The 21,682-nt window shown below is 44.8% G+C and overlaps 1 protein-coding gene across 1 annotated transcript in view; it reads right to left on the reverse strand.

Moving 5' to 3' along the window:
- Positions 1 to 21,682, reverse strand: part of LOC139557516 (nucleolar protein 4-like) — a 45,939-nt gene that overhangs the window by 9,920 nt on the left and 14,337 nt on the right. Inside the window, exons 2-8 of the mRNA XM_071372463.1 lie at positions 18,659 to 18,814; positions 15,682 to 15,793; positions 12,415 to 12,524; positions 8,041 to 8,182; positions 1,544 to 1,830; positions 1,222 to 1,407; positions 517 to 705 (exon numbers count right to left, since the gene is read on the reverse strand). Of these exons, the coding sequence (XP_071228564.1) occupies positions 517 to 705; positions 1,222 to 1,407; positions 1,544 to 1,830; positions 8,041 to 8,182; positions 12,415 to 12,524; positions 15,682 to 15,793; positions 18,659 to 18,814 (1,182 nt within the window). The remainder of the gene's footprint in view (positions 1 to 516; positions 706 to 1,221; positions 1,408 to 1,543; positions 1,831 to 8,040; positions 8,183 to 12,414; positions 12,525 to 15,681; positions 15,794 to 18,658; positions 18,815 to 21,682) is intronic.

Here is a 21,682-nt window from a genome sequence, read left to right on the forward strand (position 1 = left end):
ATGTATTGTTTCAGTGTTGTGTAGTGGCTTTGGAGGCATTGGGCATCCCCAATTGTTTTATTTTGTTTGCCCCACCAAGATTTACATGCTAAAATCGCCACTGCATTGAGTACATCTTCCACACTTATAGTTCCCAGTTTGAACAGTAAGGCTTTTGGAAAGAATGGACCAGCGTATCTCTGATCGTCTGTTTGAGAACACACCAGGCTGGAGCATCAGCTCTATTTGTAGAATAGGCCAATGTTTCAGGATAATTTTTTTTTAACAATGATTGAAGTCTGTTATGAAGCACAGCCATGACGTGCTGTCCTTTTGGGGCTTCTGAGCTAGAAGTGATGGTCTGGGCATGTTCGTGTGCTGCTGTTTTCCAATGTTCTTGAACTTGGGATTTCACTTGAAGTCATTGTCATATATGGCAACTAATAAAGTCCACTCTACAATCAACCCCCCTTCGTACTAAATAGGGGGAGGGGGGTTAGGGACTATAGGGAGGATACTGAGGGGAACAGTGCCTACCTCAAAACCAACCTTCTTCATACGGCGGCAGGACTTGAGGTAGGTGCGGATGCGCTTGCGGGAGCGCTCCTGGAACTCAGGGAACTGTCGGCTGCACGACTCGATGATGGCCTGGATCTTCTCCTTGGGCTGCTTGGAGATGGGCACCATGCGGTCCAGGTTCTCATCCACAAACAGACGAACAAACATCTGAGAGGGTAGAGATAGAGGGGGGAAAGGAGGAGAGAGAGGAGGATGGGGTGTATAAGGGAGGAGAGGGGGGAGATAGGTTTAGAAGGGAGACGAGATGATGGGAGGTGTAGAGGGGAGAGAGGAGGAGGGGGTGTAGAGTAGGGGGAAGCAGGAGGGGTATGTGTAAACAGACAAAAAGAGCAACAGCAGAAGTGGGGGAGTAAACATGGAGGTAGAGCATGAAAGAGGGTGCAAAGAAAAGGAGCGGGATTAAATAAAGAGGGGGGAGAGATGAGAAGATATAGTGAATGCAAAAAAACATTTAAAATGCACAATAACATGACAATGGTCTTAAGGTTGAGGAGTGCCATTTAACATTTTCCCTCTGACATTTATATTATTTTGAAAAAGTGCTAACTTAACTTCTTTGTAGATATTTGGGTTGCATGAAGACAAATTGTGTTGCATAAAGGCCAATTTCTTCAATTTCTTGAAGTATATATTTAGTTGTGACAGCTGCGATGATACTCTTACATTAAATGCTTTCAGCCTCTCTGGGTCCATTCCCTCAGCGTCAGTGATCTTGTCACTGTCATCGTGGTCGTCATGATCGTCATCATCATCATCGATGATCTGAGCATGCCCAGAGGTCAGGTCCTCAGCACTCATGCTCAGTTCTGTCTTCAACGAGTCATAGCTTCCGGAGCTGTGCTGAGGAGACTGTAAACACCCACAAAGAAACAAACACTGTTACTATTGCCACAGATAAGGACACAAAACAGCATTCAAGTTGTAATAAAATATCTGGTGTGGCTATCACCAACACGCCATATTCAAATGTATTTTCTGTTCTTACCTTGTTGCCGTAGTCTGGTTTCCCAGGGGACTTCCTCGTAGGGTCAGCTGAGTAGGGCATCCCAACAGGGCTCCCCACAGGCAGCAGTCTGTCAGTCAGATTGATGGGTTGCTGGTCCTCTGATGAGGAAGAGGAGGAGGTGGTGGTGCTAAAGTCCAGGGGAGCACTCACCCCGTTCTCAGTCACCTCCCTGTATGGAGCCACACCATCTGAAGGGACACTGCCCACAACCATTGCCTCCGGGGGAGTCAGGGATGGCAGTCCGTTGGCACTCTCAGAGTCGTCATCTGAAAGAGAAAGAGGGAGACAGAGAGCGAGCGTGAGAGGGAGAGAGGGCGGGGAGAGAGAGAGAGAGATAGAGAAAGAGAGAGCGAGCGAGAGAGGGGGAGAGGGCGGGGAGAGAGAGAGAGAGATATAGAGAGAGAGAGAGAGAGAGAGAGAGAGAGAGAGAGAGAGAGAGAGAGAGAGAGAGAGAGGCATGATATAATAAATTAATTAGTCTCAATAAATCCAGATATTATTATTCATAAAATTTTCCTTTTCCCGGCCCCCATTTGAAAATGTGAATTGCCAAATCCTACAAATTGAGGTTTTTGCTAACTGTCATATAAGTAAGATGACTTGGTGTGTTGTGAGGATGTGCAATGTAGTTGTTTTTGTAAGAGTAAATGTGTGTTTATTTATTTACTCAACCATTTCTATCCTTAGCAATCACTCTATTTGTGTGTGTGTGTTGAGGGCTGGGGTGGATTTACATGCTATATGTTGTGCTCTCAGTGTTTGTATAGGAAGATGAGGGTATTGGGGTCAACTGTCAAACTAAATAGGGTGTGCTGCCACTGTGGAGGGCTGTGTTTCTAATGGGGGAGAGAGGGATGGAGATGAGGAGAGAGGAAAGGAGGAGGAGGACATGATGGGATGGTAGGGGAGGATGTGATGGGATGGTAGGGGAGGATGTGATGGGATGGTAAGGCAGGATGTGATGGGATGGTAGGGGAGGATGTGATGGGATGGTAGGGGAGGATGTGATGGGATGGTAAGGCAGGATGTGATGGGATGGTAGGGGAGGATGTGATGGGATGGTAGGGGAGGATGTGATGGGATGGTAGGGGAGGATGTGATGGGATGGTAAGGCAGGATGTGATGGGATGGTAGGGGAGGATGTGATGGGATGGTAGGGGAGGATGTGATGGGATGGTAGGGCAGGATGTGATAGGATGGTAGGGGAGGATGTGATAGGATGGTAGGGCAGGATGTGATAGGATGGTAGGGGAGGATGTGATGGGATGGTAGGGGAGGATGTGATGGGATGGTAAGGCAGGATGTGATAGGATGGTAGGGGAGGATGTGATAGGATGGTAGGGCAGGATGTGATAGGATGGTAGGGGAGGATGTGATGGGATGGTAGGGGAGGATGTGCTGGGATGGTAAGGCAGGATGTGATAGGATGGTAGGGGAGGATGTGATGGGATGGTAGGGGAGGATGTGATGGGATGGTAGGGCAGGATGTGATAGGATGGTAGGGGAAGATGTGATAGGATGGTAGGGCAGGATGTGATAGGATGGTAGGGGAGGATGTGATGGGATGGTAGGGCAGGATGTGATAGGATGGTAGGGGAGGATGTGCTGGGATGGTAGGGGAGGATGTGCTGGGATGGTAAGGCAGGATGTGATGGGATGGTAGGGGAGGATGTGATGGGATGGTAGGGGAGGATATGATGGGATGGTAGGGGAGGATGTGATGGGATGGTAGGGGAGGATGTGATGGGATGGTAGGGGAGGATGTGATGGGATGGTAAGGCAGGATGTGATGGGATGGTAGGGGAGGATGTGATGGGATGGTAAGGCAGGATGTGATGGGATGGTAAGGCAGGATGTGATGGGATGGTAAGGCAGGATGTGATGGGATGGTAGGGGAGGATGTGATAGGATGGTAAGGCAGGATGTGATGGGATGGTAGGGCAGGATGTGATGGGATGGTAAGGCAGGATGTGATGGGATGGTAGGGGAGGATGTGATAGGATGGTAAGGCAGGATGTGATGGGATGGTAGGGCAGGATGTGATGGGATGGTAGGGGAGGATGTGATAGGATGGTAAGGCAGGATGTGATGGGATGGTAGGGGAGGATGTGATGGGATGGTAAGGCAGGATGTGATGGGATGGTAAGGCAGGATGTGATGGGATGGTAGGGCAGGATGTGATGGGATGGTAGGGGAGGATGTGATGGGATGGTAAGGCAGGATGTGATGGGATGGTAGGGCAGGATGTGATGGGATGGTTTAGGCAGGATGTGATGGGATGGTAAGGCAGGATGTGATGGGATGGTAGGGCAGGATGTGATGGGATGGTAGGGGAGGATGTGATGGGATGGTAAGGCAGGATGTGATGGGATGGTAGGGCAGGATGTGATGGGATGGTAAGGCAGGATGTGATAGGATGGTAGGGGAGGATGTGATAGGATGGTAGGGGAGGATGTGATGGGATGGTAGGGGAGGATGTGATGGGATGGTAGGGCAGGATGTGATAGGATGGTAGGGCAGGATGTGATGGGATGGTAAGGCAGGATGTGATAGGATGGTAGGGGAAGATGTGATAGGATGGTAGGGGAGGATGTGATGGAATGGTAGGGGAGGATGTGATGGGATGGTAAGGCAGGATGTGATGGGATGGTAGGGCAGGATGTGATGGGATGGTAAGGCAGGATGTGATAGGATGGTAGGGCAGGATGTGATGGGATGGTAGGGCAGGATGTGATGGGATGGTAAGGCAGGATGTGATAGGATGGTAGGGGAGGATGTGATGGGATGGTAAGGCAGGATGTGATAGGATGGTAGGGCAGGATGTGATGGGATGGTAAGGCAGGATGTGATGGGATGGTAGGGGAGGATGTGATAGGATGGTAGGGGAGGATGTGATGGGATGGTAGGGGAGGATGTGATGGGATGGTAAGGCAGGATGTGATGGGATGGTAGGGGAGGATGTGATGGGATGGTAGGGGAGGATGTGATGGGATGGTAGGGCAGGATGTGATAGGATGGTAAGGCAGGATGTGATGGGATGGTAGGGGAGGATGTGATGGGATGGTAAGGCAGGATGTGATGGGATGGTAAGGCAGGATGTGATGGGATGGTAGGGCAGGATGTGATGGGATGGTAGGGGAGGATGTGATGGGATGGTAAGGCAGGATGTGATGGGATGGTAGGGCAGGATGTGATGGGATGGTAAGGCAGGATGTGATGGGATGGTAAGGCAGGATGTGATGGGATGGTAGGGCAGGATGTGATGGGATGGTAGGGGAGGATGTGATGGGATGGTAAGGCAGGATGTGATGGGATGGTAGGGCAGGATGTGATGGGATGGTATGGCAGGATGTGATAGGATGGTAGGGGAGGATGTGATAGGATGGTAGGGGAGGATGTGATGGGATGGTAGGGGAGGATGTGATGGGATGGTAGGGCAGGATGTGATGGGATGGTAAGGCAGGATGTGATAGGATGGTAGGGGAGGATGTGATAGGATGGTAGGGGAGGATGTGATGGGATGGTAGGGGAGGATGTGATGGGATGGTAAGGCAGGATGTGATAGGATGGTAGGGCAGGATGTGATGGGATGGTAGGGCAGGATGTGATGGGATGGTAAGGCAGGATGTGATAGGATGGTAGGGGAGGATGTGATGGGATGGTAAGGCAGGATGTGATAGGATGGTAGGGCAGGATGTGATGGGATGGTAAGGCAGGATGTGATGGGATGGTAGGGGAGGATGTGATAGGTTGGTAGGGGAGGATGTGATGGGATGGTAGGGGAGGATGTGATGGGATGGTAAGGCAGGATGTGATGGGATGGTAGGGGAGGATGTGATAGGATGGTAGGGGAGGATGTGATGGGATGGTAGGGGAGGATGTGATGGGATGGTAGGGGAGGATGTGATGGGATGGTAAGGCAGGATGTGATAGGTTGGTAGGGGAGGATGTGATGGGATGGTAGGGGAGGATGTGATGGGATGGTAAGGCAGGATGTGATGGGATGGTAGGGGAGGATGTGATAGGATGGTAGGGGAGGATGTGATGGGATGGTAGGGGAGGATGTGATGGGATGGTAGGGGAGGATGTGATGGGATGGTAAGGCAGGATGTGATGGGATGGTAGGGGAGGATGTGATAGGATGGTAGGGGAGGATGTGATGGGATGGTAGGGGAGGATGTGATGAGATGGTAGGGGAGGATGTGATGGGATGGTAGGGGAGGATGTGAATGGATGGTAGGGGAGGATGTAATGGGGGAGAAGCTAAGGGGGAAACAGAACCTCACAGGGTGGCATGCAAAGTACAATTGAACAGTAATAATCTGTCAAAATAACACTAATGTGGGGTTATGCTGTTAAACCACGAAGACGACTCATTTCTACCATCACCTTTTCCTTGAGGCATGGGAGCCATCAAAGTCTCCCTTTCCCCCATCCAAATCTAAAAGGCCCCTCTCACAGGCATTTCCATTGTTGTGCTGAGCCTGTGAGGGCTGATATGGCTTTTTTCTATTGTGTTGACTAGCTAGAATCCAGCCAGTGCAAAATCTGTGACTTTTACTTTGAATATACTATTCAATACAAGCTGGTAACCAGAGTGTCTGGTTGTCTAGAGTTTTTAATATCTGTAGTTTCTTAGTGGATGTCCACTTTCCCATCATGAGTTAGTCATGGATGGAGGTGGGGGTGGCTGGAGAACCCTCAGACATTAGGGATGATTGAGGTTGGGGTGGGGTAGTGAAACACAACACATAATGATGGATTTGGTTGGATTAGTACATTAATAGAAGCACAAAGTGCTCCCTATCCTATACTACTAGTACATGGTTCTCCCACACCTGCTTAACGTACAGTCGTGGCCAAAAGTTTTGAGAATGACACAAATATTAATTTTCACAAAGTTTGCTGCTTCAGTATCTTTAGATATTTTTGTCAGATGTTACTATGGAATACTGAAGTATAATTACAAGCATTTCATAAGTGTCAAAGGCTTTTATTGACAATTACATGAAGTTGATGCAAAGAGTCAATATTTGCAGTGTTGACCCTTCTTTTTCAAGACCTCTGCAATCCGCCCCCTGGCATGCCGTCAATTAACTTCTGAGCCACAACCTGACTGATGGCAGCCCATTCTTGCATAATCAATGCTTGGAGTTTGTCAGAATTTGTGGGTTTTTGTTTGTCCACCCACCTCTTGAGGATTGACCACAAGTTCTCAATGGGATTAAGGTCTGGGGAGTTTCCTGGCCATGGACCCAAAGTATCGATGTTTTGTTCCCCGAGCCACGTAGTTATCACTTTTGCCTTATGGCAAGGTGCTCCATCATGCTGGAAAAGGCATTGTTCGTCACCAAACTGGAGGATGTGTTGGCACCATTCTTTATTCATTGTTGTGTTCTTAGGCAAAATTGTGAGTGAGCCCACTCCCTTGGCTGAGAAGCAACCCCACACATGAATGGTCTCAGGATGCTTTACTGTTTACATGACACAGGACTGGTGGTAGCGCTCACCTTGCCTTCTCCGGACAAGCTTTTTTCCGAATGCCCCAAACAATCGGAAAGCAGTCCAATCCCTGTACCTTTTGCAGAATATCCGTCTGTCCCTGATGTTTTTCCAAGAGAGAAGTGGCTTCTTTGCTGCCCTTCTTGACACCAGACCATCCTCCAAAAGTCTTCGCCTCACTGTGCAGATGCACTCACACATGCCTGCTGCCATTCCTGATGGCAGCAGGCATACTGGCATACTCTGTACTGGTGGTGCCCCGATCCCGCAGCTGAATCAACTTTTGGAGACGGTCCTGGCACTTGCTGGACTTTCTTGGGCTTCCTGAAGCCTTCTTCAAAACAATTGAACCGCTCTCCTTGAAGTTCTTGATGATCCGATAAATGGTTGATTTAGGTGCAATCTTACTGGCAGCAATATCCTTGCCTGTGAAGCCCTTTTTGTGCAAAGCAATGATGACGGCACGTGTTTCCTTGCAGGTAACCATGGCTGACAGAGGAAGAACAATGATTCCAAGCACCACCCTCCTTTTGAAGCTTCCAGTTTGTTATTCGAACTCAATCAGCATGACAGAGTGATCTCCAGCCTTGTCCTCGTCAACACTCACACCTGTGTTAACGAGAGAATCACTGACATGATGTCAGCTGGTCCTTTTGTGGCAGGGCTGAAATGCAGTGGAATTTTTTGGGGGGGGATTCAGTTAATTTGCATGGCAAAGAGGGACTTTGCAATTAATTGCAATTCATCTGATCACTCTTCATAACGTTCTGGAGTATATGCAAATTGCCATCATACAAACTGAGGCAGCAGACTTTGTGAAAATTTATATTTGTGTCATTCTCAAAACTTTTGGCCACGACTGTACATCCCAAATCCCACTCAACCAATGGAAACAGGGACATACTGTAAACAAACAAACATACAGTACGCAAAAACACACACACTCTCACACACAAACACACGAAAAGGCTTACCGTCTTCCTCTTTCAATGCGGCTTGTGGGCTGTGTACCATCCCTCCATTGGGGGGACTGAGCTCAGGGACAGGGGGACGCTCAGCAGAGACCCACGTGGGCTCAGCCATATCCATGTCCTCACTGCTCACCGAACTTTCATCCTGAGAAGAGAGAGAGAGAGAGAGATAGAGAAAGAGGAGAGAAAGATTGAGACATTTCTCAAATTACGATTTCGTCCCTGAGGACGATTGAATAGGCTGCTGAAGATTTGATTGTATTTCATTTATTACGATCCGCATTAGCCGACGCCAATGGTGACAGCTAGTGTTACTGGGATCCGACACATAACGAACAAGACATTACAGACTAAAGACTATACAATTGATATACATTTAAAAACATTAACATGTAGTGTGTGTGTGAGGGTATCGTTCAGTTACACATACATGTCGCGAGGTGTCGCTTTATTCGTTTTTTTAAACCAGATTTGCTGTTCACTTGCGCTATATAAGATGGAAGGGAGTTCCATACACTCATGGCTCTGTATAATACTGTATGTTTCCTTGAATTTGTTCTCAACACCTCTGGTGGCATGTCTGATTACAATAAAGAGCAAAAGTGGCTCTGTTCTGGGCCAGCTACATCTTAACTAGGTCTTTCTTTGCAGCATTTGACTATATGACTGGACAATAATCAAGATAAGATAAAACTACAGCCTGCAAGACTTGCTTTGTGGAGTGTGGTGTCCAAAAATCAGAGCGTCTCTTTATTACGGACAGACCTCTCCCCATTTTTACAACCATTGGATCTATGCTTTGACCATGACAGTTTACAATCTAAGGTAACACCAGGTGATTTAGTCTCTTCAACTTGTTCAACAGCCACACCATGCACTACCATATCCAGCTGAGGTCTAGAACTTAGGGAATGATTTGTACCAAATACAAAGCTCTTAGTTTTAGAGATGTTTAGGACCAATTTATTACTGGCCAACCATTCCAAAACAGACTGCAACTCTTTGTTAAGGGTTTCAGTGACTTCATTAGCTATGGTTGCTGATGCGTATATGGTTGAATCATCAGCATACATGCACACACATGCTTTGTTTAATGCCAGTGGCAGGTCATTGGTAAAATAGAAAAGAGTAGAGGGTCTAGAGAGCTGCCCTGCAGTACACACACTTTACATGTTTGAGAAGCTTACATAAAAAAAGCTATTTACTCAACAACAGATTATGGTCAATATTATCAAAGGCTGCACTGAAATCTCACAGTACAGCTCCCACAATCTTCTTATTGTCAATTTCTTGTGTCAGTGCAGTACATGTTGAGTGCCCATTGTTTACAGAGAAATGAGCAAAAAGCTCACCTCTAACTTTGTACAGTGCTAATGCAATTAGTAAAATCAGTCACACTACGAAATGCTACCAAATAAATCACATAATACTGTGAATATATAGTTTCACAGACATATTGTTGCATTTTTTATGGTTTGAGCGAAATCGTTAAGAATAATATAAAACCAGTCTGCACACCACCAAGGTGAATTGGTTTAGTCTTGACTCTTGATTGACAGTGTTGAGGGATGGGTAATGTATTGATGCTCCAGTGCCAAATCAACACAAATGTGTTTCTATTTGTCATTGTTACTTCTTTTTGATATTTATGAGTCTTATTTTTGTATATATTTTTATATTTATATAGTTTTAAATATTATGATTATTGATTTGTGTTGTTCCAAATGTCTGAATAAAAATTATAGTTAGTGCAGAATGGTGCTTTTTTTACATTGGCGGGAGGGGCGGGGTCCGCCCAGGGAGCCATACAAGCTAAAAACGCCACTGGGTAGCGGAATGACTTTGACTTCCCTCCAGGCCTGTCGACAAAGGCTTTCCTCTAGACTCACATTAAAGACGACGGATAGGAGTGGTAATAGAGTCAACTACCATCCTCAGTAGCTTTCCATCTAAGTTGTCAATGCCAGGAAGTTTGTCATTATTGATCGATAACAATCATTTTTCCACCTCTCCCACATTAACTTGTAGAGAGCAGCAGACTACAGGAGTAAAATCACATACACTATTTTCATGTGAGCGAGCATTCAGTACACATGTCAAACACACATAATAATATGCATTATTACAAATGTCAATAGAAAGCACTGTACACAGTCACAGTTAGCCAACGCCATTTTCTCCTGACACTGCCAACACCACTGTGGAACTTTGACAGCAAAAGGGTAAGAATGAGGGAAAAAATCTCCCTGTTAAATAATGTGTATTTGCAGTACTGCTATTTTTAACTGTGGAAAGAAGAAACCTCAAACATGCTCACTATAGCGGAACATAGACAGGAATGGACCAGAGTGGGTTCGTTGCCAGAGCTTGAGGAAAATAAACAACAAACACAGACTACGACGATGGTGGTGCTGAACATTGTTTTATTATATAGCGGGAGGAAGGGTCCATAGTCAGTTGTACAACAATGCATTCAACTGAAATGTGTCTTCCACATTTAACCCAACCCCTCTGAATCAGAGAGGTGTGGGGGGCTGCCTTAATTAACATTCACCTCATCAGCGCCCCATCAGCACCCAGGGAGCAGTTGTTGTTCGGGGTAAACTGCCTTCCTCAGGAAGAGAAAGACTGATTTTTACATTGTCGGCTCAGCGATTTGATCCAGCAACCTTTGGGTTACTGACCCAACGCTCCTACCCACCAGGCTACCTGCTACTGAACCTCTACCAACAGGGAGGACAACAACTCTGAATGTAACATTCTGCAATACACTGGAGTACCTAGTCACAGAGAAGCAACCCAACACAGAGAAACAACCTCCACAATACGTCCATATTTGATATTGTCTCTGTCAACATCTCAGTGTTGTCTTGTCGCCGCCAATCAACATGCTTTTGGTCCTCTTGTAGAATGAATGACCAATACTTTGGTAAAGTGGTTACTTACAAGCTAGCCTTGCAAGCCGCCTGATCTCGCGAACTTAAGTAATTTAGGCTACTTACAAGCAGCCCTGGTTTATATGCATGATGAAAACAAAATCTGCTCTTTCCAGGCCAAGGGTTTTGCCGATGGGGTTAGCTAATTTATGAATACACTTGCTAATGCCTCTGAATAAAAACCTTGAAATATATCATGAATGCAAGAGAACACGTTTGGCAGAACCCCACACATACAGTACAGTACAATAAGCACTAAGCACACACTGCTATCCTCCTGAGGAAACACAACACACCCCTCTGAGGGTTCTGTAGAGGACTGAGGCATTTACTGAAGGCTCTATTAGTGATGCATGACATAATAAAGAGAGGGAGAGGAGGGGAAGAGAGGGGAGAAAGAGAGATTGAGAGAGAGGGAGAGAGAGTGGCAGAGAGATATAGAGATTAATTTAGCCACTTATGCATGTCTAAACAACATGCACAATCTCCAAACAAAAGCTGTGAAAAGTGACATCATGATGACATAGGCTAACATTCCCTGCTGCCATAATGTCATCTGGGCACGCAAAGGCGAGATTCATTCAAAACGGAACTGACAGTGAGCTGCATCATTACAATATCTGAAAAATATGTTTAGTAGGCATAATATTGCTACTAGCCAACACAGACGATGGATCAAATTATTGTCAATATTATAAATAAATATAAATGTGTAAAATACACATTACTAAACATGGGTTTAAGCACAGGGAATAGCTCTTACCTAGATAGGGTCCTGGTTTTCACCTAAATAAAAAACAGCAAGTTGTATAATACATGCTTCCTCTCTTTGTCAACAACACTTCTATCCTTCCGGTGATTTCACAAAAATCCTACTGCACGGGTATGCATTGAAGTCCAGTGTTGGAGGAGAACAAGGCGGAGCGTTGCCTCTGATGTTACTATCACGGTACAGTGAGTTCAGTATCCTACAGTGGCATACAGTCTAATCTCTTGGTGTCTTTAGATTTTGATTGGTAAATCTGCTGCTGCCTCCTATGCTTTGTTTGGTTAATTTGTTGATTCCCACCCCTCCATCTTTAAAAAAAAATCACACTTTTTTATAATTTCTAGTAGGCCTATGCCTTGTGCTGAATGGGAAATTCTAGACTAAGATGATGAACTGAGTCAATCTGGGATTTTATTTTTGCAAAACATTACAGTTGAATGGGTCCTCCGGTTCCAGAGAATGTAAACCTCTCAGTGTCTCTCCAACTCACAAAGTAATAGAAAGTTGTGGATATGTGAGAAATGTTGATGATTTCTCTCAATCAGCCCCCCCACACACACCAACGTCACTCTCTTCTTTTTCTCTCTCTCCCCCTCTCTCTTTCTCACACACACACAGCACAGCATTCACACACACGCACGCACACACACACGCACACACACTATGCCTTACCCGCTCATTGGCAGTCATGCACTGTAGTTTCATCTGTTTCAGGTAGGTGGCCGTCAGGGGCATGTTGTAGTCAATGAGGTCCGGGACCAGGGATGTTGGTCGATCATTTTCTGTACAGAACATAGAGCACAGTAGGTTGGTGGCACCTTAATTGGGGATTACGGGCTCGTGGGAATGGCTGGAGCGGAATAGGTGGAATGGTATCAAATAAATCAAACACATGGTTTGATGCCATTCCATTTGCACCGTTCCAGCCATTATTATGAGCCGTCCTCCACTCAGCAGCCTCCACTGACATAGAGATACAGTGGGGAGAACAAGTATTTGATACACTGCCGATTTTGCAGGTTTTCCTACTTACAAAGCATGTAGAGGTCTGTCATTTTTATCATAGGTACACTTCAACTGTGAGAGACGGAATCTAAAACAAAAATCCAGAAAATCACATTGTATGATTTTTAAGTAATTAATTTGCATTTTATTGCATGACATAAGTATTTGATCACCTACCAACCAGTAAGAATTCCGGCTCTCACAGACCTGTTAGTTTTTCTTTAAGAAGCCCTCCTGTTCTCCACTCATTACCTGTATTAACTGCACCTGTTTGAACTCGTTACCTGTATAAAAGACACCTGTCCACACACTCAATCAAACAGACTCCAACCTCTCCACAATGGCCAAGACCAGAGAGCTGTGTAAGGACATCAGGGATAAATTGTAGACCTGTACAAGGCTGGGATGGGCTACAGGACAATAGGCAAGCAGCTTGGTGAGAAGGCAACAACTGTTGGCACAATTATTAGAAAATGGAAGAAGTTCAAGATGACGGTCAATCACCCTCGGTCTGGGGCTCCATGCAAGATCTCACCTCGTGGGGCATCAATGATCATGAGGAATGTGAGGGATCAGCCCAGAACTACACGGCAGGACCTGGTCAATGACCTGAAGAGAGCTGGGACCACAGTCTCAAAGAAAACCATTAGTAACACACTACGCCGTCATGGATTAAAATCCTGCAGCGCACGCAAGGTCCCCCTGCTCAAGCCAGCGCATGTCCAGGCCCGTCTGAAGTTTGCCAATGACCATCTGGATGATCCAGAGGAGGAATGGGAGAAGGTCATGTGGTCTGATGAGACAAAAATAGAGCTTTTTGCTCTAAACTCCACTCGCCGTGTTTGGAGGAATAGAAGGATGAGTACAACCCCAAGAACACCATCCCAACCGTGAAGCATGGAGGTGGAAACATCATTCTTTGGGGATGCTTTTCTGCAAAGGGGACAGGACGACTGCACCGTATTGAGGGGAGGATGGATGGGGCCATGTATCGCGAGATCTTGGCCAACAACCTCCTTCCCTCAGTAAGAGCATTGAAGATGGGTCGTGGCTGGGTCTTCCAGCATGACAACGACCCGAAACACACAGCCAGGGCAACTAAGGAGTGGCTCCGTAAGAAGCATCTCATGGTCCTGGAGTGGCCTAGCCAGTCTCCAGACCTGAACCCAATAGAAAATCTTTGGAGGGAGCTGAAAGTCCGTATTGCCCAGCGACAGCCCCGAAACCTGAAGGATCTGGAGAAGATCTGTAGGGAGGAGTGGGCCAAAATCCCTGCTGCAGTGTGTGCAAACCTAGTCAAGAACTACAGGAAACGTATGATCTCTGTAATTGCAAACAAAGGTTTCTGTACCAAATATTAAGTTCTGCTTTTCTGATGTATCAAATACTTATGTCATGCAATAAAATGCAAATTAATTACTTAAAAATCATACAATGTGATTTTCTGGATTTTTGTTTTATATTCCGTCTCTCATAGTTGAAGTGTACCTATGATAAAAATTACAGACCTCTACATGCTTTGTAAGTAGGAAAACCTGCAAAATCGTCAGTGTATCAAATACTTGTTCTCCCCACTGTAGATACAGTAAGATGTTTTTCAAGACAAACAATCAAGTAAAACAAGCCAGGTATGATCTCTTTTGTACCACTTTAACTGAACAAAACTCTCATGGCTCAAACCAAACAGAGATGCCTTTAGAACTTTTTGACTTCTCCCACTTTCCCTTTGGGCTCTGCCACTCCCCTGCACTGTCTATTGGTTTTCTTTGACCTGAGAGTTCATTCATCTGATCTGGTTTCTCTGGTTTCTCTGATCTTAATTAGAAGCAGTCTCTGATTTTAAGGCAATAATGACAACCAGTAGGCACTGTGGCCCTTTTTTTCATATTCTGTTATATACTGTTGTTTTCTCACTGTGTATGTACAGTATATACTCTATTCTCAAAATAGCTCATCCTAATATTTCCTTTCCAAATGGTATACTGTCTATACACAACACATATTTATATTCTGGATTCTGACACATGCTCACTCTAATATATCTACTCTGGATTGTTAATTGGACTCTATATTTCTTGATTTTTTGTTTTGATTTCTCTTTTGTATTTGTATTCTATTTCAGATACAATCTACTGCACTGTTGGAGCCAATAAACATAAGCATTTCGCAGCGCCTGCTATAACACCTGCAAACCTGTGTACGTGACCAATAAACTTTGATTTGATTTGATCTGGAGTCATGGACTGCTGTTCTAATGCTGTAAACCAGGGGCGTTAAACTCATTCCATGGAGGGCCTAGTGTCTGCAGGTTTTTGACAACCAGGTGAGGGGAGTTCCTTACTAATTAGTGACCTTAATTCATCAATTAAGTACAAGGAAGGAGCGAAAACCCGCAGACACTCGGCCCTCCGTGGAATGAGTTTGACAACTATGCTGTAAACTAAATGGGAAGCCCTCTGTGTTCCACACTATGGCCACTAGAGGGACCCCATGCTACTTCTCTTGTAACATCTCTTTCATAATTTAGGACCTCTTGGGTCTTTCTTACATCATTTGATGGCCTCTGCTTTCAACCAAAGTCCACACCTTTAATTGGCTGACGAAACATACACAGAGACCTAAGATGTATTTAAACGACAGATTGGACATTGAGTTGAGGGTGTGAAACACAACGAATATGGAGCTATAAATGTACTAGCAGTCAATTAAATATTTCATTATTTGTGGTAGCATTGCAATTAATAATTTTAACAAAGGCAGTAGGAAGGTGATACATGTTATAACGATGCATTAGAAGTCTTTGACATTGTTGCTATTCAGATAGATATCAAATTGAAAGAAGCATTTCTTTTCAAACAAGGATTTAATGACTGAATAAATATATACAGTAAATTAATAAAAAGGAACCAGTAGACTGACTGGGAAGTTAGTTACCTTTAAACTCTGCAGTGTTGGGATTGATGTGCATCCTTTTCTGACACTCTCCACAGCTCATTAGGAAGCGTGTCACTGCCTCCCTGGGCAGGAAGGCATATGTCTCCGCTATCTGTGCCAGGGGAAAGGTCAGAGGACAAAGCACAGGTCAGGAAGGACAGGAGCAAAGGAGGCATGAACTGTTATTAAAGCCTGAGATCAATGATTATGTTAATGCTGTGTTATGTGGCATGGTGAGGAATGAGGAAGGAATCCTCCCTCAAGGACTCCAACAACCTCTCTCTCTCTCTCTTGGCTACTGCCGAAGCCCTGACCGTTTGACTCTACCATCTACTTACAGTGCATTTGGAAAGTATTCACACCCCTTGACTTTTTACACATTTTGTTACGTTACAGCCTTATTCTAATATGGATTAAATGCCCCCCCCCCATCAATCTACACACAATACCCCATAATTACAAAGCAAAAACAGGATACATTTTCTGTTGTTGCAAATATTACATTTACATAAGTATTCAGACCCTTTACTCAGTACTTTGTTGAAGCGCCTTTCGCCTATAAGCTTGGCACACCTGTATTTGATGGGGAGCGTCGCTGCACAGATATTTTCAGTTCTCTCCAAAGATGTTTGATCTGGTTCAAGTCCGGCCTCTGGCTGGGCCAATCAAGGACATTCCTATGTTGTCTTGGCTATGTGCTTAGGGTCCTTGTCCTGTTGGAAGGTGAACCTTCACCACAGTCAGGTCCTGAGTGCTCTGAAGCAAGTTTTCATTAAGGATCTCTCTGTACTCTGTTCATCTTTCCCCCGATCCTGACTAGTCTCCCAGTCCCTGCCGGTGAAAAACATCCTGAAAGCATAATGCTGCCACCACCATGCTTCACCGCGGGGATGGTGCCAGGTTTCGTCCAGACGTGAGGCAAGGCATTCAGGCCAAAGAGTTCAATCCTGGTTTCATCAGACAAGAGAATCTTGTTTCTCATGGTCTGAGAGTCTTTAGGTGCCTTTTGGCAAACTCCAAATGGGCTGTTACGTGCCTTTTACTGAGGAGTGGATTCTGTCTGGCCACGATATCATAAAGGCCTGATTGGTGGAGTACTGCAGAGATGGTTGTCCTTCTGGAAGGTTCTCCCATCTCCACAGAGGAACTCTGGAGCTCTGTCTGAGTGAACATCAGGTTCTTGGTCACTTCCCTGAACAAGGCCCTTCTCCCCCGATTGCTCAGTTTGGCCGGGCAGCCAGTTCTTGGAAGAGTCTTGGTGGTTCCAAACTTCTTCCATTTAAGAATGGTGGAGGCCACTGTGTTCTTGGGGACCTTCAATGCTGCAGACATTTTTTGGTACCCTTCCCCAGATCTGTGCCTCGACACAATCCTGTCTTGGAACTCTACGGACAATTCCTTCGACCTCATGACTTGGTTTTTGCTCTGGCATGCACTGTCAACTGTGTGACCTTATATAGACAGTTGTGTGCCCTTCCAAATAATGTCCAATCAATTGAATTTACCACAGGTGGACTCCAATCAAGTTGTAGAAACATCTCAAGGATGCACCTGAGCTCAATTTCGAGTCTCATAGCAAAGGGTCTGAATACTTATGTAAATAAGGTATTTCTGTTTTTCGAAAAACCTGTTTTCGCTTTGTCATAATGGGGTATTGCGTGTAGATTGATGAGGAAAATGTTTTAGTTCATCCATTTTAGAATAAGGCTGAACCGTAACAAAATCTTTTTCAGATTGTTTTTATTACTTGTTAAACTAAATCTCTTTCTCTGAGCAATTGTATTAGTATAAAATAATATAATTTCCCACTTTTTGTAGCATATAACATAGCTCAGTATTTGTATTATTTATATTATACAGTGTTTTTTGCTCATCTTTATCAAGGGTGCCAATCATTTCAGACCTGGCTGTATATTTCCCTCTCTCACGCTCTAGCTCCCTTCCCTGTTTATCTCTGCTTCTCTGCCCCCCCTGGCATTTCCCTGCTAAACAAGGCGACCTTCATGTGACCATGGCGAGGCAGCAGGGGTGCCCAGCTCACCCCCCCCCCCCCTCTCCTTCCCCCAGAGGCAGAGGAGAAGGAAAGGCCACCCAGAGGAATCTGCACTTCCCAGAAGGCCACAGTGACAGCTTCATATTATGCCCCAATGGCGCTCAGTGCCTTCTCAAAAGGGTACGTACTATGAGACATGACAGGACCTCTCTACGGGGCAGGGGCGAGAGGCAAGAGGGAGAAAAGGCCCTGGTCCCTGGGGGGTGTAACAGCCATGCTTCCCAAAAAACTATCTCACAAAACAGACAAAGACCTCCCAGCTGCAGACACAGACATGGCATCTCAGACCTAACTAGATGCTGAATACACTGGGTGAATACACTAGGACTGGGTGAATACAGATACACCATAAAACAATTTAATCTGGGAATGCATATGCTGTTGATTATGTGGTATGTATGGATTTTACTTTTGTCTCCCGTTGAGGATGCCTTTTTTCCTTAGTAGCTACTGATGATATGAATAAGAAATAGCCAGTCTATAATATGTATATTTTATGTGGCAGTCTCTAAGAGAATAGGAAGAATATGTTTTAGTACAGTCTTTAGCAGGGGTAGGCAACTAGATTCAGCCGAGGGCCGATTTTTGTCGGCGCGGACGATGAGGGGGCCGGATCATAATTATAATAATTTGTACACTGCAAATTGACCACAACTAAGCCCCAAACAGATTGTATTTGAAAATAACAATAATTTCATACCTTGATTACATTGAGACACAATCACATACAGTATGTCTCTTTTTTCATTTGTGTGAATACTTGGTGAACAGATTTCCTAAATGAAACTCATTCTTAGCAGAATACTGGGTGATTTTAGTATTTTTTTTAGCAAAAACGAACCCCCCCAAAACATATATATATATTTTTTTTCTTCTAAAAACTTTGGAGGGACAAAATAAATCACTTGCGGGACGGCTTCTTACCGCTTTGTAGGTCTTCTTCTGGCCAGCGTGTTTAGGTGCTCTACCAGGGTCGGCACCCATCTCCACATGCATGGCATAGATGATGTCGAAGAAGTCCTCCACCACTGCCACCCTCTTCAGGGACAAGCTGTACTGGGCCGAGCCTGCATCTGCACACTGGAAGACAGAGAGGGAAACATTCAATACCCTGCCTGAGGAAACTGAGGCCTGTGTGTGTGTGTGTGTGTGTGTGTGTGTGTGTGTGTGTGTGTGTGTGTGTGTGTGTGTGTGTGTGTGTGTGTGTGTGTGTGTGTGTGTGTGTGTGTGTGTGTGTGTGTGTGTGTGTGTGTGTGTGTGTGTGTGTGTGTGTGTGTGTGTGTGTGTGTGTGTGTGTGTGTGTGTGCATGTCTTTACAAAAAAAGCACGTCAAATTAGCAGTTTCACATGTGAAAATTGCATTTTCACATGTATTACATTTAGAGTTCACATGTTAACACCACTTTTTCACGTGAGGAAAATAACATGTTTTCACCTCACATGTGAATTTCAATTGCAAATGTGAAAATCATATTTTACATGTAAGAAAACTCCAACTGTGTAAAAAATCTCACTTTGACATGTGGAATTGCAGATTCACATGTTTGGTTGAACTAATGTTATTCTCCGTACATGTGAAAGGATGGTGTTAACAGTAGCAATGTTTCCACTCGTGAAATTAGGGAGACCACAACAAAAAATCCCAAATGTGGGCCAAGGCAACGATTTTGCGGGACATTTGCGGAACAGTCGACAGAATACATTTTTGGGAGGTAGTTTAATGGATCATGTGCAAATGGCGACATAGTTCTGCTGTATGAAGGTCACTGCCTGTCAAAGGGGTAATCCTTAGTTGCTACATCCATATAAATTAATGATATGTACCCGTTGATTTTTGAAGAATATAACCTATAAATACCTCTTGAGCTTAATTCAACTGTTGTATCCCATCAGAACCCAAAATATAAAATGTTTTACTCCAATGTTCGAAACAAAGTAGATGTAAACAACCACTGTATAGCCTCAAAACATGGTTAAAACGATCATTTTGATATCATGGACAGCCCTCGCATCCATAGCGTAGTCTACTGATTGAGAGCAGGACATTTCTCCAGTCTCATCCCTCAGATTTGTACTGAAACTGTGGTGGGGAAAACACTTTGTTATTGTTTCAATTAAGGATTGCCGCTTTAAACACCTTAAATAGAGTAATAGTGTTATTATATGGTGCAATCTTCTAGTGAGTGAGTTACTTTTATGCCATTAATATCAAGCAAACTTCTGAAGTCGAGAACAAAATTCTTACTATTGCAAACAAAAATAATGATATTGAAAGCAAAACATAAAACCCAAAATATTGATAGCAAAAACAAAACATTTCAAGGAAATAATTTCGAAATGTGAGAACAAATAAAATCTAAATGGTTGCCCCAAAAAAAATTATCAGGGATTTTTTTAAATTATAACATGATTAAATAAAACGTCTCCCTCTTTCCTGCAATTTTCCCCATCTTTGGTTATGTTACACCGGCCTTTGCTTTCGCTGCCTTTTTTCCAGTTGCAAGTTTTGGCAATTTAATTCCAGAAACATAGTATCCTGCATCGCATTACTAGTTTGCCTCTGAAGGTAAGCAGGGTTGGTTCCTGGATGGGAGACCAGAAGTAGCTGGATGTGGTAAAAAAGAAACCAGAGAAAAAAAAGTAAAAAGTGGAAACTTTTTTTTTCATGAGGGGAAAACAGCTGAAACTTCACACCTGTCCCAAAACCACGTCTCACTCATATGATATAGATGTGTTTTTATTTTTCACGTGATTTGTTTTTTAACGTGTTATTTTTGTAAGGGTGTGTGTGAGCACATGCATGTATACCACATGGGGATGTGTGAAACTCATTCCTCAGCCTGAAGTGTCCCCCCTTGCGACAGCAAATAGCTAGCTTTTAGTGTGACGCCAACTGGTAAGAGGCTTTAGAAGAGCGGTCACGTGTGCTAGCAAAGCAGAGGTCCCGAGTTCGCACCAACTGTGGGCCCAATCGGGAGGAAGTGTACTCACTAAGCAAGCAGTGTGACGTCCTTTACACATGCACGTGTGTGTATCAGTTCTATATGGAAAAATATATCTGAAACATAATAGTCATGAAAATCTGAAAATATCCTAACCCCCAAGGCTATTAGCTGATGCAGGGCTCGTAGTGTGAATGTTAACAAGATGGCTTTCTTATTCAAGCATTGAGAACAGTGAATATGATTCAGCAGAGTAATATGGATCAGCACACAGGAGAGAAGAATATGGAGCAACTCAAACAGGGTGCAGGAAAAATCACCACTGGATCAGCTCTCCTGAGATGTCCAGTGCTACGGTCTGTGTCCATGTAGATCCCAGCTCTACAGGCTGGGTGCCTGTCTGTGTCCATGTAGATCCCAGCTCTACAGGCTGGGTGCCTGTCTGTGTCCATGTAGATCCCAGCTCTACAGGCTGGGTGCCTGTCTGTGTCTGGGGCTAGCCTAACAGAGTGTCTCCTGACAGATGTCACTGATCCAGGCTGCTGCTTCTGGCTTTTGGTATCATCACCCACCCACTGTCCAGAGCACTGCTGGGACTGGGGATAGCACTGGGTCTAGTGTACTGCGGTGGGCACTGATTTATTTTGTGTTTAGGGAATTAGCTGCCAGATTAGCTTCCCCTTAGCAGAGCTTCTTCACCCCTGCAGAGTCAGTCTCTTTCTCTGTTACACACACTCTGAGATTGCTCCAATGCAGAGAGAGAGAGAGAGAGAGAGAGAGAGAGAGAGAGAGAGAGAGAGAGAGAGAGAGAGAGAGAGAGAGAGAGAGAGAGAGAGAGAGAGAGAGAGAGAGAGAGAGAGAGAGAGAGAGAGATGTCTAGGGCTTCATTTGATGGGCACCACCAACACCACCTCATCCCTGCAGTCAGTGTTTAAAAATAACACCACCTCTAGTCCTGTCCAATGCAGAAAGCTACTCCTACAGCAGCTACCCTGATTCCCATGTA

Source organism: Salvelinus alpinus, chromosome 28, assembly GCF_045679555.1.
Source record: "Salvelinus alpinus chromosome 28, SLU_Salpinus.1, whole genome shotgun sequence".
Taxonomy (NCBI): Eukaryota; Metazoa; Chordata; class Actinopteri; order Salmoniformes; family Salmonidae; genus Salvelinus; species Salvelinus alpinus.